General features: G+C 39.6%; 1 protein-coding gene across 1 annotated transcript; it reads right to left on the reverse strand.

The window, feature by feature from the left end:
- Positions 1-105: 105 nt before the first annotated feature.
- On the reverse strand, positions 106-7504 carry CHCHD2 (coiled-coil-helix-coiled-coil-helix domain containing 2). Its single transcript, XM_075195020.1, has 4 exons — positions 7354-7504; positions 5260-5506; positions 567-720; positions 106-424 (listed from the first exon to the last, which is right to left on the reverse strand). Exons 1-4 carry the CDS (start codon positions 7398-7400, stop codon positions 417-419), a joined length of 456 nt encoding a protein of 151 aa, XP_075051121.1. The 5' UTR covers positions 7401-7504; the 3' UTR covers positions 106-416.
- Between the last annotated feature and the right edge of the window lie 19024 nt (positions 7505-26528).

Genomic DNA, 26528 nt, shown 5'->3' on the forward strand with positions numbered 1-26528 from the left:
TAAAAATGCAGTGTTCCAATGTATTTGCTGCTATTTACTAAGCAATGTTACTTTGTTCACAATTTGTAATTTTACCAAATTATTGAAAATAAAAATACAAGAATCCAGATTTGGAAAGGATTTATTTAAATAGAAACACCCCCAAAAACTAGTGACGAACAATAATGGCGCAGAACTCCTTCTCCAAATCCATGATCTTTCAAGTTGTGTGTTGCTGTGATCGGAGGAAGCTATTTCATCTTCACATACATTCATTTCACTCAGACAGCACATCTCTCTATCAGTCACAGAAACAGGTGAACGCCTGTTCAGTGTGGAATGAGCCCACTGAGTGTTCGCTGGATCATGGTATGCCTTCACGTCCAGTGCATTCCATCCAGCAACATGCACATTTTTCATGTTGAGGCATAAGTTCATTAGTATCCTACAACAGGCAAAACAAAAACAAAAAAACACATTTGTAAATTTGGAGAAACCAAAAACATTTTTAGAATAACAGGGAAAAATGAATATATAAGTAATATAAATTTGTAACTGGGTAGTTGTATCAATATTTAGGAAGTTACCATTTGCAAAGCGGCACTGTTTGAGCACCTCGCTGAATCCCTCACAGAGCTTTAGGTCACTCTGATTCTGAGCACACTCCATGAACTGCCGGAGCTCATACTGGCACACTGAGTTCTGAGGCTGTTGATACATTGGTTGGGAAGCAGCAGGATCCTACAAGTAAACAGGTATTTATAAACATTTCTGAGCACAAAGTCACTCAGTCAACAAAGAAACATCAAAAGCACTCTAGAATTACACCTACATAAGTTACAGCAATAAATGTATGCAAGATCTACCTACATTTGTATAACTGGTGCTTGGTGCCATAGCCTTAGAATACAGAGGGTATAATAGCCGTGTATAATATACACGGCGTTAAAGGCATTTTCTCCTTTTTTTTCAGACTTTAAGTTTGGGGTATAATTCTACAACTTTTACCAAACTGATTTGACATTCATGTGTCTTTCACTAAAGATATTATATCATCTATGCAAAGTTGTCTTGTGAATTTGCCCTTGTATGACACAGGTAGGCTGCAAGACAGTGAAGGGAATGGACATCCCCAAGAGGTCACATGTAGCTCTCCCATCTTTACCTACGTCCCTCCTGCTCCTTTCTGAATTACTATAGCTTGTAATACCTGTTTAAAATGCCTGCTGGTATACGGTGATATGCCATGCCCCACTTCTACTGCCTTCATCGTAAAGCTATCAAATTCCAGTCACTTACATTTTCCATAATGCCACTACTAAATTTTCACTTTCACCACTGCAGATAGGGATCTCTTTCTTTGCTAAAATGTATCATTTTACCTTATTACTGAGACTAAGGGGGGTATTCAATTGTTAGCGAGATCCCCGGAAAACGAGCACTCTAAAAATATTAGCGTTAATACGGTAATTACTCGCTGAATTTCATCTCGCAGCTCCCTGAGCTGCGATATGAAATTCAGCGAGTAAACTACCGTATTAACGGTATTTACGCGCATATTACCGTATTAACGCTAATATATTTTGAGCGCTCGTTTTTCCGGGGATCTCGCTAACAATTGAATAGCCCCCTAAGAGTATGAGGGACCCTTAGGAAGGTTAGAGGGCTGCACCATGGAATGTATCAGGTTTCCCATCACTGCTCAATACAATGTTATCTGCAGAGCTTGTGTGCTGTATCCAAAGGCAACAAAAAAAACTTAGGCTAATTTGATACAAAAGTTTGTAAGTGAACAGAGAGATAAAGTGATATATTTAGTAAATGATGTTGGAAGAGACAAAATTAAAGAGATTTGTCTGAATGTGGAAAAAAGCCTTTTAAACTTACGATTCTTTTAATAGCATAAGACTTCCACAGTGATTCCCATTACCCTTACAAATTACATTAGTATACTTGTATAATAGGAGTGTAGAATACTTGTATCGGCCTATGCAAAGGACTGACAAATACTTGATAGCTTTTCATTTCTTGTTTTGTAAGATATTCAGTAATGTGAGCAAGATAAACGGTGGAAGATATGGAGAGGATAGATACATTTTGGTATAATTTGCATAGTGGCGATACCAAAACTCACAAGTGCTTATTCATTTTCCAAGAGATGTGGTATAGATAGAAAAGAGCCTACAAAAGTCGAAAATATCTTTGCAGACCAGATATGCCTTTGGTGATGGTGTTTATGATTATATACAGCTCTGGAAACAAAGATTACCTGACATCACAGCAGGACTGCAGAATGGTTCTAATGTGGATAAACAACTAAGCACCACCATGTTACTCTCTAAGATAGCAGTCATCAAATGTTCAGCTCACACTTCCGTCTCTTATGGAAATGCATTGGCTCAGTCAGTGGCCCTTTCCGTTATCTCTCAGGATAATGGACATATCTAGTTTACAGTACAGCCTACTCCTCCTCTGGCCACTCTAGAGGATCTTGCTACACTTCACTCCGGAGTCAAAAGCAACTACATGGAGAACGATTGGCCGCATTTTGCAATCAGATAACCTCCGAAGGGGACCTGATGGCTCCATGTGTACTACTCCCATATTTTCCTTACATGTACTATGGAACAGTACACATCAGCAAAGGAGGGATGATTTCTTCCATGAACCAAGACTGGTTTACTCTACAATTTACTTCTGTTGTGCAACAGTATTGTCAATCTTGTCCTATATACTAAGTATAGAACGTTTTTAAATCCAGAAATATAAAACACACCACACTGGACCCTCCCTGAAGTCTATTTGGAAATCTGCAAACTGATCTCAAACAAAAAGATATTTTAACTTTAAATATGTACTAGTCGTTTATATGTATTTATGATGGCTGAATCCTATCCATGTGCAAAAGCCAATGCTACAACTTGGGCACATGTCAGTCTGAGATACATACTTTACAGGACAGGTAACTAGGGAAGCATGTAAGGACAGATCAGAAATGTCTTTGCCCATACTACTCACACATTTCAAGTAAAGTACTGTATTTAGTAACTTAGAGGGGCCTTGAGCATATAAAGGTTTAAGAGGAATCAAAATAATGTAGCATATAAAAACAGATATTTCATTATAAATAAAGGTTTAAAACATGTACACAATGGCAAGATGTGCACAATCATGTGACTTTGTTATCGCCCTGACTAAATGAATAGGGAAGGAGCGCTACTATAATTAGGTGCTTTTGCCTCTCTCCTTGACTTATCTGTTCAACGTCTACAGAAGCAAAGAGGAGTCATATCTGGCAATACTGGGAGTAGACCCATAGCATCGGATACTAGCACAGATAAGCAGTTAATTTTATTGACATTGTATACATGCTTTTAATCTTATTTCTAAAATAAATTATCTGATTAGATATATTACACTGTTATGGTTCCTCTAAAACCTTTATATGCTTGAGGTCTTTCTGCATGAGCAAATACATATGGCTGACATCCCTACATTTGAAACTGAGAAAGACCCTTGATGTTTTTCACCTTAACAAGTTTTTATCAAGTGCAGCCTCAGGTATGTGCATTGGTTTTACTCAGCAGGTACACCATATACCTATAACATTTCACCATTGGATGCCTCTGCTGCATATATCTTTCCACACTGAGCAAAACCTTTAAGCAACAGGTATACAGAAAACAGTCGCCCTTACAATCTTAAAAGGAAGTGATTTATTGACTTTGGGTAATATTGCTATCTTTTGGACTCATTAGAAGAACATCAGGGACTGTTGTGGTATACATTGTTTTTTTGTATATATAATTCTTTAATTTAACTAGTCAAACAATTAAAGGCATACAAAGTACAAGGTATTGAAGTTATAGTGTGTACATAAAAAGACATTAACATAAATTGACCGGATGTTCATTGTTTTAGCTTTTCTTTAAATATTACAAATTATAATACAAGAGTAAAGTGGAGGGGAAGGAGAATTAGGAGGGGGGACCACGAAGGTTAAGGCGGGAGTGTGTTTGGAAAGTAGATAGTGTGTGGGTATTGGAGGATCGTAGAGTGGGAGCAACATCAGGTTCACCGCATATAGGTCTTTACGGGGACGTTAAGGGTCAGAGGGGAACGAGCAACTGCCATGGTGCCAAAACTTGTTTGAAAGCATAACCTCTGTTGTGCAAGTAGTAAGTAATCTCTTCCATGGCTGCCATGTGCCAGATTTGTTTTTTTAAGGCCTATAAGGGATTTGACGGCTGTGAGGATATGTGCACTTTTTTAGAAAATGTATCGAGATCCGAGGGTGGGTAACAAGGAGAAAGACCCAGAGGTCCTTTGCAATGGGAGCCTCAAAAGAGGTATTGATAAAGCCATGGACCGCATCCCAAAAGGGAGCGACAGCTAGGCAAGTTCACCAGATGTGTGGCATAAAGCCCTGTGGCCACATCCCCGCAGCAGGTGGGTGACGAGGAGGGGAATATTGTATGGAGTAGGGTGGGGGTATAGTACCATACATGTATTTTTAACTTAAATTGAGTTTTAAAATCAGGTATATTGTCTCAGTGCCTACCTATGCATCTGGTTACACTCACTATACATGTCATAATATGTATATTATGATGGACAGACAGTCAATGCAAAACAGGAGGCGGTATTTAGAACCTGCCGCTAACAATTTTAATTCATGGGGAAAAAAAAAGTTTATTAAATGAGCACATGTTCTTCCTCTGTATGTATGTACAATTCTGCATTATCTATTCTATATATGGACATCTCGCCTGTTTGTATTTTGTCTGTATTACTGCAAGCTGCATTTGCTTTACCTTTGAACAATATTTGGTCAGTGGGTAGTGTTTGCTCCTACAGGATTATATCCTTTTATATAGATTTATTACATAATGTACTTCAGACCAAGAAAAATGTTGGCTCATTAGCAAAGATAAGAAATTTTCTAAATTTAATGTCAGGGAGAAAAAATATATAGATATTTGGCACTTTTGTACTGACATTAGAAGGGACTCAAATATTTTTTTCCCCCATTAGGACTGTAAGCCCAATGGCAGGGACTGATGTGAATGAGTTCTCTGTACAGCGCTGCGGAATTAGTGGCGCTATATAAATAAATGATGATGATGAAATGATGATGATGTTACCTGTGCTAGCATTACAAAATATTTTGGCAAAATAAAATACAGAAAATAAACTAGAACCTATTTAAGGAAAACACCATTAAAGTAGTGTTGCACTGAACGCAGCAAGAGCTAAAATCTTGCAGTTTTCAAACATTACCTGGTAAGCGCTTTCGGACCTGGCAGGCTCAGAACTGCTTCCCCCACCGAACCCACCAGTCATGGCATGTCCTAAGGTGTGTCCCACTGCAGAGCCGACTGCTACACCCGCAGCTGTAGTAGCCATTTGTGCCATTAGGCCTGGTTGTCTAGGGGCAGCTGCTGGTCCAAGTGCTGAAGGAGCAGCAGCTACAGGAGCAGGCGGGGGCGCTGCACGAGGAGGAGCTGGCCTCATTACAGGTGCCCGTCTGAAAAACAAACACACATCAATAATGCACTTCAAGCTAGACCAAATGGTGTATATGAGTAAAATGGGCATATTCAATATGTTACCAAATAAATATGGTTTACGTCCTTACATTTGCTGACACTCCATGTATTTCATCAAGTTTTTATCAAGTGTAACCTCTGGTTGAAAACGGACACTCTCCATTTTAACTTTGGAATTCTGCAGTTTCCAGTCTGGAAACCAATGTACTGACACTAGTGTTACAACAGCTTCTATTAAGCAGAAATGTCAGCATTCAGGAGACACACTACATTGGAACAAAGGATAGCTCTCTTCCCACACTTTTGACACAAGGTAAAAGAGGCAGCATCTAAAGGGGTGTATAACTGCCACTGGCCCTGGTAATAAAGGAAATTGCATTTCTACAAAGAAAGCCTGATCCCCAGACCAAAGTAATTCCCACTTGTTTGCTGCATTAACAGACCTCTTAAGACTGTAACTAGCTGCAGAGCAGTGAAACAGAGAAAAAAAAATTAATGTTTGTTATTTAATTCAGATATACACAGCTCATTGACTCAATGCAAGACTGGGTACACACAAAAGTGTTTTCAGTCGATTATTGCGCTATTCAAACAATCAATGACTGTTTGGCTCGATGTCGCATTAGTGTGTACGCTGCAACAATGAACATGAACAATGTTGTTCCAATTCTGCAGTGTGTATATACTCATGACTGGCAGTGTCCATAGATCTCTACGGAGTGTGCAGAGTCACGATCTTTTCAGCTGATGGTTATGACAGATGAAGAGCATAGATATGAAAGCAAATCATGCAAAATGTGTTTAGTGTGTACAGAGGAACCAGCGTGTTGATCGAGGCTTTATTTATTTATTTTTTATCATTGATATAATAGTTAAGGATATCACATCAGGAGATATTGTGTATAGTGTGTACCCAGCCTTAGTGGCTTTAACTGCTCTTGAAGCAGTTCTATAACTGTATGGTGGAGACTGATCTCTATCTCTTGTTGCTACTATGTTACATCAGAACGAAAGCCACAATCACAAAGCCAGTGAAAGAACATCTAAAATTGTGTGCAAAGTACATCTGTTTATACAACTTAAAATTCTTTATAAAGTGTCCACCTTTTAAATTTGACAGGGGCCTGGACATAGTGTGTGGTACCTGTTTAGATTAGAGGAGTGACAATCATAACTGGAGAATAATGTTTTAGGGATGGGGTAGTGGCAAAGGTAGCATGCAGTTCTGCTAGATAAGGATTTGTTTTGTTATTTTAACAATTCTTGTTGACAGTTTTTGATTACAATAACTGCATTTTTCTCTCTCCATTTTAACTGAATTCTGTATTTCCCTGCCTAGAAAAATCAGTGTTCACAAACACTAATTTTTAATTACTAATTACAGTGACACCAGCGTTAGTATTCAGGAGACTGATTCTAGACTTTCCATTCTAACGTGTATTTTAAAGAAATACATATCAGAGAATGTGGTACAAAACCTAACATGTAGTCTTAATCATTGACCTCTCTTACATTGTAGTTACACGCTGCTGCTTTTTATTAAGGATAACGTATTATCACGAACTACAGACATAGGACATTGTCCATTCTAATTGTAAACGTCACTCCACGCACGCCTTGTGAGATTTGGGGGTGATCGTAATACAGAATACATGAATACAATGCGGTTACACGGGCAGCACAGACATGAGCCAATGACTGTGTGTGGGGTGACGGGTGCCGGGCAACATGTGACGCTGTCCTCTGTCTGAGACAAGGCCGCAGCCCGAAGGTCACCCACTCAGCTATCTAACCACGCAGACATCGGAGTCACTCTATAGCCTACCTGGCGGGCGGTGCCATCCGTGAGCTGCTGCGGCTTCCCCTGGGCATGATTACACTATGTCAGCTATCAGTACGTCCTTCACCACGGCAGTGTCAATCTGATTGCGTCATAACGTCTGCCAGACGCTTATATAACTTCTGCCGCATCCATGATATTACGCCCCTCGACGTAATGACGCAGCAGACAGCGTGCTATTATCCGCCTATTGGCTGGGGTACAGGGTTCTGGAATATTTGTACTCGGCAGCGTCATGAAGGTCATTGCGTGACGCTGCAGAATTGTTATGTAAACCGCATAACCTGCGTGACGTATGCCGTGCCGTACAGACACACGAGACCTTAACTTACCCCACGTCAACATGTGATATACATAGGTTCAAGTTTTATTTACTTTTTTTTAGTTCTATAAATTCTCGAGGGACTATTAGTAAGATATCAGTGATATTTGGATTGTTCAGCAGGATGTAAGCACATGCAGACCATTCCTGTGCCAAAATACTCTGAGCCTGAGTCACTAAGGAAAGTAAGGGGAAAAAAAAGTAAATGTTCTCTGGGACAAACCATGTTATAATGCAAGGGGTGCAAATTAGTTTATTATTGTGCACATAAGTTTAAAACTGGCTGTTTTTTTATGTCACACAGAAGTACATGATAGTTTTATTTTTACACTGAAATTTAAAGTTAATTTAGGACATGCCCTACCTAAACTATAAATCTATCCCCACATTTTAAATTTACCTCCCTATCCAATGCAACATGGTTTTTCCCCAGGTGCAAAGTTACTCTTTTTAATGCTTTGCTCTCCTTAATGATTTAGGCCCTCCGTTCCTAAACTTTTCACTAAATTACTACAGGCAGTTACTTGTGCCAAATTAATGGACTTGTTCAATTCTAATCATACTTGGCAAGTCTATTCCCCACCATGTGTAGGGGGAGGGTCTGCATCTGCCCCCGGTCTGGTCCCATAATGGGTTATTTGGGCTGAGCCACTGGGTCAACAGCATTTTTTCCTTTAAAATAGGCTGCTGAGTCGAGTCTTGCCAACCCTCCCCTGTCCCCCACCCTCTGAGCTCTTCACAGGGAAGGTGAAGTGGCATCTGTAGAGGGGGATCATGACACTGTGAATTGCATCAGGCCCCCCTCCACAGTGTCCACATCACCTCCCCCTAGAAGGAAACAATTAGAGACAGATAAATCTAATTGAAGGAGTGCAAGAGGAGCCAGGTAGAAAAGTGGCAGAAAAGAAATACAATACAACTTAACAGGCCAAGTACTAACAGACACCCACACCAAAATCTACAAAAATGTCTCAAACAAATGAGAAATTAGTGAAAACAAGGTGTGCTTCTTTACATTAATGAAATGTGCACAAGTGAAAAAAATAATTTGAAAAGTGGAGTCAGAACAATTAAGATCACTGTGTATGTGAGAATGAAAGAAAATATAGTGCAGCGCTCTAAAACAAGCAATATATAAATCACTATGTATCAGCCTATACAGAAATAGGGAGAATTTTGTGCACAATATAACTATATTGGGATAGCTCACCTGCCATCTCCTGTAGGTGAGTCCCTAGCATGTAAAACAAATGTATATTAAGAATGTCACTTTTAAAACCTCTTAGCCTCCATTTTGAAAGTTTGAAGCACCTGAGAGGAGTGGTCTGAAAACAAACTACATTTACTAGTTTCCTCCCAATTCACATCTTCTGCCTCAATAGCACTCATTCATGTCTGTTTTGTTACAGTCATGACCAAAAGTTTTGAGAATAACACAAGTATTGGTTTTTTGGTTTTCACAAAGTTTGCTGCGTCAGTGTTTTTAGACCTTTTTGTCAGATGTTGCTATGGTATACTGAAGTAAAATTACAAGCATTTCATAAGTGTCAAAGACTTTTATTGACAATTACATTACGTTAATGCAAAGAGTCAATATTTGCAGTGTTGACCCTTCTTTTTGAAGACCTTTGCAATTCGCCCTGGTATGCTGTCAATCAAGTTCTGGGCCACCCATTCTTGCCTATTCAATGCTCGGAGTTTGTCAGAATTTGTGGGTTTCTGTTTGTCCACCTACCTCTTGAGGATTGATCACAAGTTCTCAATGGGATTAAGGTCTGTGGAGTTTCCTGGCTTTGGACCCAAAATTTTGATGTTTTGATCACGGAGCCACTTAGTTATCACTTATGCCTTATGGCAAGGTGCTCCATCATGCTGTAAAAGGCATTGTTCATCACCAAACTGTTCTTCGATAGTTAGAAGTTGCTCTTAGAGGATGCTTTGGTACCATTCTTTACTCATGGCTGTGTTCTTAGGCAAAATTTTGAGTGAGCCCACTCCCTTGGCTGAGAAGCAACCCCACACATAAATGGTCTCAGGATGCTTAACTGTTGGCATGACACAGGACTGATGGTAGCGCTTACCTTTCCTTCACCGGACAAGCGTTTTTACAGATGCCCCAAACAATCTGAAGGGGGAAATCATCAAAAAAATGACTTTATCCCTGTCCTCAGCAGCCCAATCCATGTACCTTTGACAGAATATCAGTCTGTCCCTGATGTTTTCCTGGAGAGAAGTGGCTTCTTTGCTGGCCTTCTTGACACCAGGCCATCCTCCAAAAGTCTTCGCCTCACTGTGCATGCAGATGCACTCACACCTGCCTGCTGCCATTCCTGAGCAAGCTTTGCACTGGTGGTGCCCCGATCCCACAGCTGAATCAACTTTAGGAGACGATCTTGGCGCTTGCTGGACGTTCTTGGGAGTCCTGAAGCCTTCTTTACAACTAATGAAGTTCTTGATGATCCGATAAATTGTTGATTTAGGTGCAATCTTACTAGCAGCAATATCCTTGCCTGTGAAGCCCTTTTTGTGCAAAGCAATGATGACTGCACGTGTTCCTTGCATATAATAATCTGGTTAACAGAGGAAGACCAATGATTTCAAGCACCACCCTCCTTTATAAGCTTCCAGTCTGTTATTCTACCTCAATCAGCATGAGAGAGTGCAGACTTTGTGAAAAATAATATGTATCATTCTCAAAACTTTTGGCCATGACTGTACACAGTTCTGACTTTAATAAAAACAAAAGTGACAATGATTACTGTGACCCTTTTAAAAAGCCAAGTGGAGCTGGTTTCAAAATCTAATACGGAGTCACACATTGGTGGGGGTGGAAGTCGTATTTTAAATTAAGGACAAAGTTTTACCTACTTGGTATCTGCCTGGTGTGGAAAGCGAGGGGTTGCTACGAGCGTATTAGCCTAAGGTGACCTGAACCCTTAGTACAAGGTACCATTTTGTATATATTTTATATGAATTTTCTTTAATCAAAGTGGAGATGGAAGCCTTCGCAACCCCACCTCTGATTCTCGTCCACATGTCTTCTATTGGTGGCCCCAGCTCCCTTTCCCATTCAAGCTCATGTCTCATCAAAGGTTCTGCAGTAGCAGACCAGAGTAAGTGATAAAGGATCATACTCTTCCTGGATTGTAATAACACATTCACTCGACTAGAGTAAGGTTTCTGAATAGCTGTAATTTAGGCAAGAACTGACAAACAAATTTGTGAGTATTCACAAACATTGGATGGTGGTATACCATATTTTTCCACAAGAGAGTCCAAGGATCTCCAAGTCTATCCATCAATGGTCATAAATCAGCCTAGGTCCTGCGCTAGTTCTTCTCCAGGGATGGCTACATAAATAAGGGGAGCCTGGAGGAAATCAGAATTGTCCCATATTGAGGTTTTTGGAGAGCAGTTATCTTAAATTTCGAACTAGAATATAACCAGATAGCTCTAGAAAAAGTTAATAAAACAATCTTGAGGACAGCTCATCTGCTGCTGTGCAAAGGACCTGTAACAAGAACAGGTTTGGAAAAAGTTAGGACTTGGTTCATTGGTGAAGCTCTTTGAGGGCTGTATTCAAGGACTCATTTACTTCTTCCTCTTGTGGCTGAAGGCCCTGTTGACAGCGATACCATGTGATGGCGACCATAACTCCTTTTAGTTAGCATTGCATACTAGGTTTGGTGCACTAATCCGCTGGTATTTGTTCATGTAAAGTGCTATAATACTGTTTGTTGTGTTTGACAATAATGGGCTTTACTTTATAAACTAGGTGATTTTGTACTCACTTAGTGGTATTAGGTTGACACATAAGGTTGCTTTCAGGCAAACGAGTCAGCTGGTAATGCAAAAGAATCTAACATTACACCAGTATCCATACAGTCTATTCCTCTAATGTTCAAGGGATGTTAGATTGAAATAATAGGTCTACTAGTCCTGCTTTTCTCACTCTTTTTAAGTTCAGTCACCTTTTCTGGCACAATTTCATCAGTCTTGACACAGATAATTGCTCCAATGCTTGTTGTTCCACGCCTGCACTCATAGCTTGACACCAAATGTGATAAATTATCCCATCTTGTGTAAGTGTGGACATGTATTATGGATGGATGCAATTTTATTTTGTCACTCATCAGACTAAAATAAGAGCAATGGTCTCCTGATCACCCAGGCAATCCAAAAATTGTAGTAACAAATCCTTCACAGGCCAGTTTTCCCCCTCATTACATGTGCAGTTTGTCCTTAATGCCTCTTTAGAGTGAACAGGCGGCAATTTTCCCTATTACCGGTACTCCAGCCTGCAACATTTGATAAAACGGAAACTATACCTTCCCAGTCCAAAAGTTAGGCTGGTTCCCTCTCTCAGCAAGTTCATTAACTGCACCATTGGTGTGGCCCTGCTTACCTCACTGCTGGTCGTCTTGAGTCCCAATCAGTATGCTGCTGGTTAGCAATAGAAGGTTCAGGCTCAATCAGTACACAGCTATAAATAGTCCTGGATCAGATAAAAGGGGGAGACAGACGCTTTAAGCGTTACCCACCATAAAGATAAGTACACACTCCTTTAGCAAAAGTTCTGGTAGTTTTATAGAGAAGTCTAAGTCATGTGGGGAAGAGGAATCTCAACAGGGCGGATTCACCAGCGCGTGCAGCCGCGCTCCATCTTGCACAGAAGAGACAGGCACAGAAGAGACAGGCAATTTAGATGCACGTTGTTTGTCATGTACGTAGGTGTGGGGGGGGGGGGGGGAATACAGAATACAGAATAAGACATGATGCAACATTAAATTAACTGAAAGTCAATAATTCTTTTTTTTCCCCCTTTACTTTTTCATTACTTGATGCTTTTTGTCAATTCCCCTTTGTGTGTGTACTTACTTAATTGAAGATTGCATAAGGTCTTTATGGTGAAAGTTTCATTTTTCTTACCTTCTCTCCTTTGTTCTGATCATTCACCTTTAGTTGTATAATGGTGAGTTAATTCTATTCTTTTGGGCCTTCCTTGCTACTTTTCAACTCCAAACATGGTGAGGACACAAAAAGTAAACAAAGGATTACACGCAGGGGCAGCCTGGGTTGGGGGGCAGGGCAGTATCTGTCCCCCTGGGCAGGCCCCATGGTGTGCTACCTTGGGTTTGGGTCACTTGCGTTTTTTTCCCTTTAAAATTGGCTGCCGAGTCGAGTCTTGCCTCCTGGGCTAAAATTTGCTAGCCCTCCCCTGATTACACACCTTGTGAATTACATTCTTTTTATTTAAAAATCATAAACATCTAAATATCGTTTACAATTTGCAAATTAAAATAATCACAAATTGCACATGTAGAATGTATTAAATTTCTCTATGCATTTATTAAAAGTAATTTCATCGTTCTCCAATAATTATTGTCTATGCGATTTGTGTGGTTCCAAAACACAAGCAATTTATTTAGCAAAAGCATCACAGTTCAATAATAAATAAGTACAGTACAGTCGATACATGATACATACGCTGCACTGGTACAGATTCCATCAATAAGTCACTTGAATCCTAAATACACACAGACTACCATCAGAATGTTAAAAAGATTAACTTTTATTTGGCATGAAATTAAAATTCCATTTATACAAACAAATCACTGCATACAAAAGGCCAATACCATTACAATGTACAGTATAAAAATCATCGCATTGGTTAAAGCTCCAGTTATTTAGTTCCATATAAAGTCACATGCAGACAATATTTAGGTGTTGTGGAATACAGTACTGGATTGCAGACACAGTAGAGCCAGCTGTGCATTCTTCCAAAGGTTTATTTCATTACAAGAACCAAAAACACCGGACACAAGTCCAAGGTCATTGAGCGAAAAGCAAATACCTGGAAAAGAGGAGAAAACCTTTTAGCCTAGCCAGTTTCACCAAGCATGTTTTGAGCCACATAAAATATTCAGACAAAATAAAAACAAAGAAAACAAACAGTATGGATTGTTGATAATTAAGCAAATCTTACTGATGTGCATTTTGACAGAGGTAAGAGGTTTTCTGTGTAAACTAATCTTTTATGTAACCAATATACTGAATGAAACACAAGTCTTCGAATATAATGACAGTTATCTGTCCACTCTCTACTACTGCAAAAGGCTAAAACATACCATCTTAAACATACAAAACTAGTTTTACACGAATAAGGGAGGCTTATGGAATCCTGATCATGGAATGGATTAAAGCTGCTTTAGATTCAAACTTACAGACAATACTGCAGACAAGGTGTATTTATGCCACAAAATATATAGGGTTGATTTTGTACACCTAATGGTCCACTGGAAGATTATCAATATTTGCCCCAACTTGTGCCAGTACTATGTTCCTTGGAGTGGAAGTCGATGGCCAGATTTGTAAGGTCATCCCACAGCAGTAGTAGAGGAGACCGGACTTTATCCAACTTCTCCATCTGAAAACTATGTTACTTGCTCCATGGCATAGACTAAAGCAGGGTCAGTGTATAGGTGATTATTTACCTATATCCACCCTGTAATTATGTGGGTTGTATGACAGCGCTTGGAATGTTCTCACTTACATCACTATGCTCTTACCCATCTCCATTTTTTAATTTGCTTTACAAGTCGGGGCAGTTTTTATAAAGTCTGCATTAGCAAATCAAACTTAAGAGATCAATATTTTGTGGTACTAAAAAACACAGATTTATTCAGTGCTTGAATCAAGAATATAAAACAGTCGTGTGTTACAGACAGGTATTTTTACTTTTTGACTTGCAAGAATGAAAATGTATTCTAATTTAGTGGACATTAACTCATTTAAAAAAAAAAAAAAAAAGGGCACAATACCAGGCATATAAATCCGCATATGCCTTCTATGTAAGTGGATGATACCATATATAATAGGATGACCCTTAATACTTAAACTCACGTATACTGTTACATAAATATATGGATGAGTAAGGTCAATATCTCTTAAGATAAAAATAAATAACCACTCTGACACGTGCAAGCACTGAATTAATGTTACAGCTCTTCTATATGAACAGTTTGCGTATCTGGAGCCATTCAAACTGGAAGCACCAATGTGATTAACTCATTTGACATCGGGAACAATATGTTGAGTCTATGGAGGATTTTCACGGATTACAGCGGATCCAGATAAGAAAAGGATTCCAGGTAAGTACTTCTAAGGGACACTGCACTAAAGAAGATAAGGGGGAAATAATATTAAAAATAATAGGGCAAAATTAAATCAGTTATTTCAAAGACTAAGGGGACACCATGATTCATTATTACAGTAAGGCAGCAGACACTTGCAGTGCACCAATGTGCATACTGGCACTTATAGTGCCCTGCTTTTGAGGAACTATATTTGAACATTTTAATCCTGGTACCCACCAGCCATGGTTGTCCTATTACAGGGAGTTTACAAGATTTAATAGTGCTAGAAGGCAGAAAAGATGCACAATACAGGTCTCTACTGTACTGGGACTGCCTTGTTACTTTACTGTAGTGATGTACCAGATTTTTGTTTTCAAGTTCACTTTGAACTGTCAGTGTTCTGATTTTTGAAAAAAACAAAAAAGCACTCTCTGAATGCCCCAGCTGTCACTGATCGCCAGGGGCCGGTGGGTTACCTTAGGCTGGGCCACGTACAGGTTTTTTTTTCTATTAAAATGTTCCTAATAAACTGCTGAGCCGTGTCTCACCCCCTGGGCTAAAATTTGTTAATAGCAGGGACTAGCGGTGCCAATGCTCTCAGAAGAGTGCAGTAAACATTTTCTGCCTGCTGGTTTAAATAGCAGCTCAGAATAAGAAAACCACTTAACTGCCGTTTTAAAGAGACAGACAGTTAGGAAATGCGCCTGGAAAGCTTGCATGGTTTGTGGGACTGTTAGTAAAGGAAAACATGGCTCCCAATTAAACTAGGAATTAAGTCTTCCACTTCATCAGTTATTTATATAGCACTACTAATACAGCAGCGCTGTACAGAGAACTCGCTCACATCAGTCCCTGCCCCATTGGAGCTTAGTCCAAATTCCCTAACATACACACACACAGACAGACAGAGAGACTATGGTCAATTTGAAAGCAGCCAATTAACCTACTAGTATGTTTTTGAATCTGGAAGAAAACCGGAGCACCCGGAGAAAATTGCTTGATAAAGTCTGTCTCAATAGACGAAACGCATTGCAAGGTACTGCTGGCTCCACAGAGTATTTGTCCTCTTTTTCTGGCCTCATTTATCGTGAAGACTTTGATACAGTGTCTCCAGAGGCGCTACGAACATTCTACCCTCAAGAAGAAACTTTTCTACACAGCTTTGTTACCGTCCGGACGGACTTTGCTGGTGTGCATCACGAAAGACTCAGCCTGGACTCATTAGCTGCACATGCGGCAGGACCGGCATTTGAACCTGTATATCCCCGAAGCGGGTAAGCCCTGTATGATTATCTACTGTTGGCTTTATTGGACACTTGAACATTATATAACGGAGAAGTTTCATACTCCGCTGCGGCTTAATGAATGTGATGTGATTTATACCAGGAAGTTACACTAATCACTTTTTCATTGCTTCTTCTATTATGTGGAAACTGCTAATTGAAGCTATTAGCTATAAATACGGTACAATGGAACCTTTTTTTGTACACTTCTACTAAGAACACCCACTTCCTAGCTTCTGATACTTTTGGATACATCGGGATCTCTTTTAAATATAGAGAGACATCTGTTGGAACTTTTCCATATATAGGTTATATGAGCCTGTGCACTGATCTTATGTGATATATTGGTACCATTTTTAATTGTTTTGCTTATATGGATGGAGTAAATATTAGTTTTTCTATATATCAATGTTGTTTCTGTTTATTATATATAGCTACCATCTGATACTAGGCCATCATATGCGCAATCTGCTTTTTGTATTAGAGACACATAAAACAAACCAGTCACATATGTTGCAGAATCATACATATATTTAGGGGCTGAGCAGAAAATATATCCCCCCCCCTGAGAATCGGAGGAAGATAAGACAGCCAAAGGATTAGGAATGAAAGGACTAGTAAAGGTATATGTATATGACATACATTAAGCTACTTTACAAATTTGTTGCAGAAGCCTGAGCCTAACTTGCCCAAGATGTTGCCACTGCTCTTGTTGAGTGGGCGCTCAGGATCTGTAGCACCTTCCGCCCATACCTCTTGAAGGACTTGTTTAAAAAGGACATGCTCTTTCCAAGGCCCAGCCAGAACCACAGAGAGTTGTTCTGTATTCCTGACTTCTGTCCTGGACAAATAAATAGAAAATGCTCTTACCAAGTTCTTTTTTGTATTTAGATTGTGGACAAAAGGATTGCAGTACAACGTCCTGATTAATGTAAAAAATAGATACTATTTAGGCAGAAACTCTGGATTGGATCTAAGCAACACTTCATCTGCACAGACATTCAAAAAAGACTCCTTTACCACTGTGCTTGTAATTCTTCAACTCTGAGAGCAGAATTAATTGCCACTAAGAACACCAGTTTCAGTGTCATCTATCTCAGAGACTTCTTGTAGTGGTTCGAAAGAGTCAGGCAACAATGTTGAGGACTAAATAGATAACTCATGGAGCTACATAGAATCTGATAGAAGGACAGATCCTCTTCACTGGTTGGAAAAAGCGAATAGTTATAACTGATAACTTTGTATCCAAGAACGCACTTGTATTTGTATGTAGATAAAGCTAGATCTTTGCTGAAGTCATCTTTAAGGAACAGTTTATAATTAAAGGATAATAAATTAAATAATAAGGTGCCACAAAGACAAAGTGTCTGTAGCGCCGTACAACATACAAACAATGGACCATACAAGGTACAACAGCACAAAACAATAAACAAAACCACTAAAACTCCAGACACCCCAAGCATAGCTAGTATCAGAGTAGCAGAGTAATAGAGTAGTTGCATTTAATTTACAGTCACACCATGCGATAAACTTCCTCCAGATTATGTAATGGATAACGGAAGAATTACTCTTTCTTGTTTCTAACAGTGTGCTGATTACTTATTCTTAGACTCCCTTATTTATAAACAGTTTCTGCTCAATCTCCATGCCATTAAGCCATAGTTGCTCTGGATTTGGATGAAGAATTGGGCCTTGAGAAAGGAGTTCTGGCCAAAAGAGGTAGAGGCAAGGCTGCTCCAAGAGCGTTTCCAAGGCTACAGGAATCCATTTTCGATGAGGCCAAAACAGAAGGACTGCGATGACAGGAAACAGAGGGAAGACATACCCCAGGTGAAATGTCCATAGAACGCTAGGGGCATCTGTTCACAGAGAGAAGAACCTGGGAATTCTCTCTCCCAAAGACATAACTCTTGCTACTTCTACCATCATGGTTCCGCTTCTGGTACCACCATGGTGGTTTAGCAAAACTACCACTGTCCTGATGTACTAAAATATTTGGAGAAACCTCTCTTAGATAAAGTCGAAAGTGCTGAATTACTATCCACCATACTCTCATTTCCAAAACATTCACTTAAAGACTTTTTTCGCTTTGTGACCACATGCCCTTTGTCCCTGAGCCTGTGACAGTGACATCTGTCAAGAGTATCATCCATTTTTGCACCAAAAGAGACATCTCGTTTAACTTCGGGCTTCGCCACCACCTGAGAGAATTCCTGATGACTTCAGATGATGACATGTTTGAGACGTCTGTTTACGATCCCACTTTTTTTAACTTTATTAAGTTCCAACTGGAGATCTTGCATGTGCAGTCTTGTCCAAGGGTTGATCCCTATGGTTTAGGAAAATAACCTCAATATGCCAGGGACTGGATACACCTCTCTTCTGACAGAGACACTTTGTTCTGTTTATCTTACCCCCAAGAAACTTTTTTTGGTTGTGATGGGATGAGAGGACTTTTTGCCCTGTTCACAATCCAGTCATGTTCTTTTAGAGACATCTTTTTTTAGTCACAAAACATTCCCTCATCTCAGCTATAAGTTTGTCATGTTGCTCAGGAGGCTGAGTTTTATCCTTGGGCTGAAAACTGCATATAATGCAAAAGACTTCTTCATACTCAATCATTAGAGGCTCATCACAGGCTCATAAACTTTATGGTGTTGTATCTTATGGTCCTTCCCCACATGCTGTACAAGAGTACTCAATATATCCGACATTACTACCCAACTAATTGGCTTGTAAAGGCAAGTGTGCCTTTACAAGCCATCGCCGCTTTAAATATTCCCTGCAAAGTCGCCGATTTACGGCGACTTGCAGAAATCGCTCTTTCATACATTTACCCCCAGATCTGCTCTTGGAGGTAGCAAACCTCATTGTTTCCTTGGGTAGCCAGCGCAGTCGTCAGCTTACCACCAGATGGTGCTTCCACAGGACCCAAAAGAAGGTAAGTCCCTGCACTACTGAAAAAATAATACTACCTGCCCTACCCATTACTACAAATAGGAAAAGGAATAAGCGAAGAGGAGAAGCTGCCTTATATACCATCTGGGGGCGTTTTTAACATGTCTCTTCCAAATTGGAAGCCATGGAGGATTGAAGAAGAAACTTGGGGCTATATTTACTAAATTGCGGGTTTGAAAAAGTGGAGATGTTGCCTATAGCAACCAATCAGATTCTAGCTGTCATTTTGTAGAATTATTCCTGAGACTACTCCACAGTCAAATTTTATTAAACAGCATACAGTACATCAAGGGTAGTCACTATAAAAATGATACTGAATAGATACATAAACATCATTTGGTAATATTTCAACTCCATGAAATTTTAGTATTCCCTAGTGTAAACAGATGTATATAAAACACACTCCTCCCTCAAAATGCCTCCAGATAGGAAGAAGTCTTATCGAAATTGATACAGCATCGGCCGATAGAATAATTGCCTATGCATACAGAGGTATCACCATATCACATTGGATTAACAGTGTATAGAAGAGCCAGAGTAAATATAAATAAATATAAAAATCAAAAATATATAAGTGCTTCTTCAAAAAACGAATACATGCATGATTCAGAAAAAATTAATGACTGTAGAGATAAAAATAAAAATATATTCTACTAAAAATAGATAAAAAATAGCATCCACAGTCACTGTTATCTTCTTGATTAACAAGCCATAGAAATGTCCAAGGAGTATATTGATAGTCTCCAAATACTTGGGCATAGAGGTAAACCGCATCCTTATCCAGGCAGAACTATTATCTCAACCTCCTTAATATTATGTGGTCATTGATAAACCTCGTTTACCATAAAATTTCTACTTGAAGATGGTCCCATATATCGATCTTGTCATATTCAGTAAATTTCAGAAGAGGCATATAATAATGGAAGTTACCCGTTCAGACTATAATATAGAGCATAATATTAACGTTGTGATATAGTCCCGTCTAAAAGTATAGAAGAACTCTTTCCTTGATTTTTCTGGGAATTCCGGGAATGCAGTTTACCTCTATGCCCAAGTATTTGGAGACTATTAATATACTCCTTGGACAAATTTCTATGGCTTGTTAATCAAGAAGATAACAGTGACTGTGGATGCTATTTTTTTATCTATTTTTAGTAGAATATATTTTTATTTTTATCTCTACAGTCATTAATTTTTTCTGAATCATGCATGTATTCGTTTTTTGAAGAAGCACTTATATATTTTTGATTTTTATATTTATTTATATTTACTCTGGCTCTTCTATACACTGTTAATCCAATGTGATATGGTGATACCTTTGTATGCATAGGCAATTATTCTATCGGCCGATGCTGTATCAATTTCGATAAGACTTCTTCCTATCTGGAGGCATTTTGAGGGAGGAGTGTGTTTTATATACATCTGTTTACACTAGGGAATACTAAAATTTCATGGAGTTGAAATATTACCAAATGATGTTTATGTATCTATTCAGTATCATTTTTGTAGTGACTACCCTTGATGTACTGTATGCTGTTTAATAAAATGTGACTGTGGATTAGTCTCAGGAATACTTGGACCTCATATAGTGAGAATAATTGATAATATTATTGGTTGTCCCAGCGCTTGCTGTTCTGTTTATGTTTTCTGCTTTTACGGTCTGGTGAACCGTGTGCAAGCTGCAGGGTCACCTCTACATTATCACATTTACCTTGAAAAATAGTTTTATTGACTATTAGCGCAGGGGTGATCACTTAGGGGTTCGTTTGTTTTGTCATTTTGTAGAATGTACTAAACAAATTACAGCTAGAATCTGATTGGTTGCTATGGGCAACATCTCCACTTTTTCAAACCCACAGTTTAGTAAATCTAGTGCTTGGTTTCTATCATTTTTCATGAGCTACAATGATATATTAATGGCAGAAATATGTATTCTCAAAATAAATGTGTAGATGTTTCGTCAAACTTAAAAATACACAACAGACAAGTTTAAAAGCAAAGTGTAAATCTGTAACGTAAATTACAATGACCAGTAAACGGAACAGCAACTTACAAAGTAAAAGATATAAGAGCCCTTATATGTGGGTGTTAATTTTACATTTTTATCTTACAGTTAAATCATATAAACAATAATGCAAATAAGTGGACATGTACACACATACACATTATCTGACAAGCAATCACACTACATGTCAATGATGTCTGCACAATTTATAAACGGTAATCCTATACAAAACATAACTGAGTATTACGGGGAGTATTATGGACAATTCAATTGCCGCTACGTGCCATCGGACATCACTGCATGTTTGGCTGCGCACATTGTCGGCCAATACGGTAGAGAATCGCCGCTTATTTATAGGTGCGAGGATAAGTGAGTGGAGATTATAACCAGAACATCAGCACAATGTGTCTGCGGACACTCCAGAGACATATCGCAATATATTGAATCTCCCCCATTAAATATCTACAGATTAAGCACAAGCAGGGCTTAGGGGCATATTTAATAAAGCACGATAGTGCTTTTAACGGGTAATTAAGGTCCCACAGTGTCCTCCGCAAATTTATTAAGGGGGCATCGCAGCAGATATCATGGATAGCTGCTGCTTTGCATTCCTCTTCGTTTTTGGGAGCAGTCACCATTCAACAGAATGGTGACTGCTCCTGGCCGCAATCTAACAAGTCCCGAAAAAACTTTTTTTTCGGGAACTTGTCATGTTAATGTACGCCAGCTGAAGCTGGCGTACATCATCCGAATTGAGGAAATCTAATGCTGTCAGCTCTGCTCCGGAGAGCAGAGCTGGACAGCGCATGTGTGGAGGGATCACATGATCCCTCCCTGTCACTCACAGCTCTCTCTCTGCAACTATTGTTGCAGAGACAGAGAGGGGATCTGTGTGCGCATATCCAGTTCTTGGAACTGGACATGCGCAATTGAAGAGTGAAGAGAAGACCCGAAGACAGCGCTTCCGAAGAGGGGGGTAAGTATGATTTTTTTTATCACTGAAACAGTAGTTTTTCGGAACTGCTGTTTCTGTGCAGGGCTGTACATAAATGTGAGAAGTAGTTCAATCCTTATCATTGCGATAAGGATTGAAAACTACTTTTCACTTTATGTGAATATTGATAAATGTGCCCCATAATCTGTAGATCAAAAAAAAATGGAATTAAAAACGTATGACATATGCTGGGTGGAGATTAAATTTTATAGTTAAACATTAAAAACTATGGGGCATATTCGATTAGCTGCAGAGTGCCTCCGAAACAGTAGCAAAGGCGATGTAACAGGTAAAAGGAGAAATTCATCATGTTGATCATACAGTATTTCTGTAGCTCAAGCTGGCATACATTAGCATAATTGAAAACTTTCACTGAAGACAGCTCCACTCCAAAGAGCGGAGCAGCACAACGCATGTGTGGAGGGATCATGTGATCCCTCCCTGTCACATTTCGAAACAGCTGTTCCAGTGTTGTTGTTTTTGTTTTTTTTTAATAAATATGAGATATCTTTCAATCCTCATCTATGTGCTGAGGATTGCAAAGTATTTTTCATAATATGCAGTGCTACTGAAATAGGCTCCTTAACGGGGACATTAAGACAAGACTAAGCATACAACATAATGATATAGTTTTCGGAACAGTGTCCCTTGAAACTACTTTTGAGCACACTGCTCCCTAGATTAGTTGGTGTTATGGTGCAGTATGTGCTTCACTCCTAATGTAACACAGGAGGCTTCACCTATAGGAAGCAGCTGTTAGTTGGTCGAGCTCCGGCTTCTCCTGCGCTTTACTTCGCTGTTGTGCAGCTTCTCCACAATCTTCCTCTCGTGCCCGGCGGGGACATGGCGGTTGCCGTTCTGCTCGATCTCTTTCTTCGTCCTGCCCTTTCCCCCAGCCCCGCAGCCGTACTCCCGCAGGTTGTAGTACTCGTACTCATCGTAGTGGTCGCGCTCAAACACCAGCAGGCTCTCTATGTTGGCGGACATGTCGGCAGGTAATAGAGCTCCGGCAGCTGGCACCATAGAGGTAAACAAGGCGACATGCACGGCTATTGGGCCGCGGTGACGTTTGTGAGACATCAGGGAGGGGTTTAGCAGAATATTTTGGACCAATCAGGAGTCTGCGTTGCCAGCCCACTGTAACTGCTGGTGATGTGGATGACACTGTGTGATGTTCATATTGTCCGCTGTTCGTGGTGCTCAGTGGAGGAAAAGTGTAGAGGATGAGTCCGCTTTTTCTAATAGACTAGATGAGTGTATTGGTTTTCTTATTCGTTGTCATTGAAAAAGTCATACTGATTCAGACCTATTCTTTGGGGCATATTCAATTAGCTTTTAGATTCGCGGTAACGCGCCGGAACAGCCGCGAAACGTAATACACGGTACCGCAATAACGTGGATTTTTGTTCGCAGCCCATAGGGTTGCGAACGAAAATCCGCGTTAATGCGGTACCGTAATACCCGCAAGAACGCGCACTTTTCGCGGCAACGCGCGTTACCGCGAATCAAAAAGCTAATTGAATATGCCCCTTAGTGTAGTCTGCTTCTGCTTTTCCTATTTATTTATTTTACAGTGCAATAATATGGGATTAACCAATTAACTGGTGTTTATTTATTTTTGCAATTGGGAGAGAAACAGACTATTTGGCAGGAATGCAAAGTACCCTGTAAAATGTTTTACAACAAAACTGTATTTTGCCTTTCCTTCTGACACAGAACAAATTGAATTTATGAACGTTAATTCATATTGACATGCGTTTTACACACAAAGGGGCATATTCAATTGTTTGAATATCCCGCCGCTTTAAAACTATTACTGTTATTACGGTAATAGTAAGCTGGATTTCAGGTTGCGGCTCAGGGAGCTGCGAGCTGAAATCCAGCGAGAAAACTACCGTAATAACGGGTTTTACGCGCACTATTACAGTGCACGGAGCGCAAGATTTTCGGCGTTCCGCCGACAATTGAATATGCCCCAAAGTGTGTTTTGGAGAGTAGCATATTCAAGTAATAATCCCATGAAAAATATAGGGTTTTTTTTAACATAAATAACTGAAAGGTTATCAGAAATATCTTAGTAAATACCAGGCTGCTATTAATGATCTGTAATTTTGCAGTGTCTATAGTGTAATGTGACTATCATGTAGCAACCATAGTGACATGATGTAGTGAGCAGAGAGGCTTTGGATCACCCCTCTGAGCTCTGTCTGCTCTGCACACTTTAAGATCCTATTCCTTAAAACCCTGTCTGCCTTCAAATAACATGTCGAGAGCAGTGAGTCTGCGTGTGTGATAGGCAGTCACACTGGACAACCCTCCAGATAGACTTTGAAAAGGAGATAATGGTTTGTAGGAGGACAGATGTATGCTCAAAATGTACTTAACTTGCTGTTTAAAGCAAAAAACTATGTGGGACTGCTGCTTTGAATAAAATGTCAACCCAAGTTGATTTATTAATATTAAACCACAGGAATCTGGAATAAGTTCATACCTCCTAAATGCCAAAGAGCTCTATTGAAGAGATATGGTTAGCTTGTAGTTAGTGGTTTTGTCTGCAACATATTGACCTTGTCCTGTCTTAAGTTTCAAGGCCCCAAAGATTCTTTATTATTTTTTTCTTTGCTTTAAAAAAAAAAAAAGAAAAAAGTTCATCTGCGCATACTGCTGAACAACTGTCTTGATTCTCCCCCAGCTACCTCTCCCTCCTGCTCACTCTTCCACTGGTCACCGGAACAAGCCTGTGTTCAAGATAACTAACTATGCTACCAGATAAGGTATTGCCTATTAGACTTTGCACCAAATATATGCCTGCATATAAGACTGGGTACCAGACAGGGGAGGGCTGCCAAATTTTAGCCTGGGGGGCAAGATTTGACTCAGAAGTCTATTAGTAACATTTTAAAGGGAAAAAAAATACTGGTGACCCAGCCCAAGATAGCCCACTTTGGGACCAGCCAGTGGGGCAGATGCCCCCCAGACCAGCCTGCCCCTGGTACCAGATATTTTTTAGACCTGGCACCAAGGTATGGTTCTGCATATTAGACTGGAAAAGATATGTTTCTGCATCTTAGGTTTGGCATAAAATATGGACCTGAATATGAGACTGGGCACCATATATAGTTCTGCATTTAAAACTGGCACCAGATATGGTTCTGCATACTAAGCTTGTGAAAAGACATGGTTTTGCGTTTTAGATTTGTTGCCAGATACAGCTCTGCATATTGGACTGGGCACTAGATATGGGTCTAAATTTTAACAAGGCACCAGATATGTGTCTGCATATTTGACTGGGCAACAGATATAGCTATGCATATTTGTTTTGGCACCAGGTATTGCTCTGCATATTAGACAAGACACCAGATATGGTTCTGCTAATGAGACTTGACACAAATATGTTTAAGCTAGGTACACACTAGAGAACATTTCTCCCAATGTAATATGTTTAACGATTTCACCAATGACTGAAAATCCCGATCAGCATGCCGATTCATGCGTAAACAATTACATGATTTACCTTCAGATATGTGCTCTTCATGTGTCATAACCATCTGCTGAAAAGATTGTGACTTTGTAAACTATGGAGATCTGCCTGCATTGCTGGTTGTGAGTGCATGCACACTTCAGAATTTGTCTGACATCATTCATAGTGATTTTAGTCTGGTTATAAAATCAAACTAAATGATACAATGTGCTTTTGTACGATAAAACATGATCGTGGATGCTTGGCACGATAATCTGGTGAAAAACCTGTAGTATGTACCCAGCTTTAGACTTGGGTCAACTATGTCACAGCTTAGTGTACTTTTTATACCATCTTGTATATCTGAGCAATGCTATTCATAATGTGATGGAAGCCATGTAGAGTGGTATTGCCTCTGCGGTCCTCGCTCTGTTGGTTTCAGATCTCTCTGCAAGATGCTGCCCAGTCTATCTCCACTCCAGAGATCCCTCCAGAATCAGTGTATGGGTGCAGCAATATTGGATTCGGTTACATGATTCCTCTCAGCCAATGTGGGGGTATCGAGGCTTGGTGCCCCTATTATTGATCTCTGATAACCTATTTTTTACAGTCAACTGGAGAGTATGAAATGAAACACAGACGAGTAGTTGTAGTTTCAGAATCAGCTCTGAGGGACTTCTCAGACTGTTCCTTTATTTATACCTAAGCTTGAGCATTAACTGGTTAAAAACAAGTACATATAAGGACATTTCTTTAGCTCAGCAAATCTTTCTTTGCAACAATAAGTACATATAAGGCAATATCCTTTGTCCAGTACTGCGAAATGTCTTTTAGACCGTTGTTTTTACTCTTGCATCCTGTTATTGTTTCTGTTCCATGGGAAACACTTGTTTTTTTCTTCGACTCTTATGTCAAGGGCGTAGTTGTCATATCTGTAGTTATAGCTTTTTAAGGTATTTCACACATATATTTGTACCTTTAATAACTATTCATTGTTTTATA

The sequence above is a fragment of the Mixophyes fleayi genome, chromosome 2, assembly GCF_038048845.1.
Source record: "Mixophyes fleayi isolate aMixFle1 chromosome 2, aMixFle1.hap1, whole genome shotgun sequence".
Lineage (NCBI taxonomy): Eukaryota > Metazoa > Chordata > Amphibia > Anura > Limnodynastidae > Mixophyes > Mixophyes fleayi.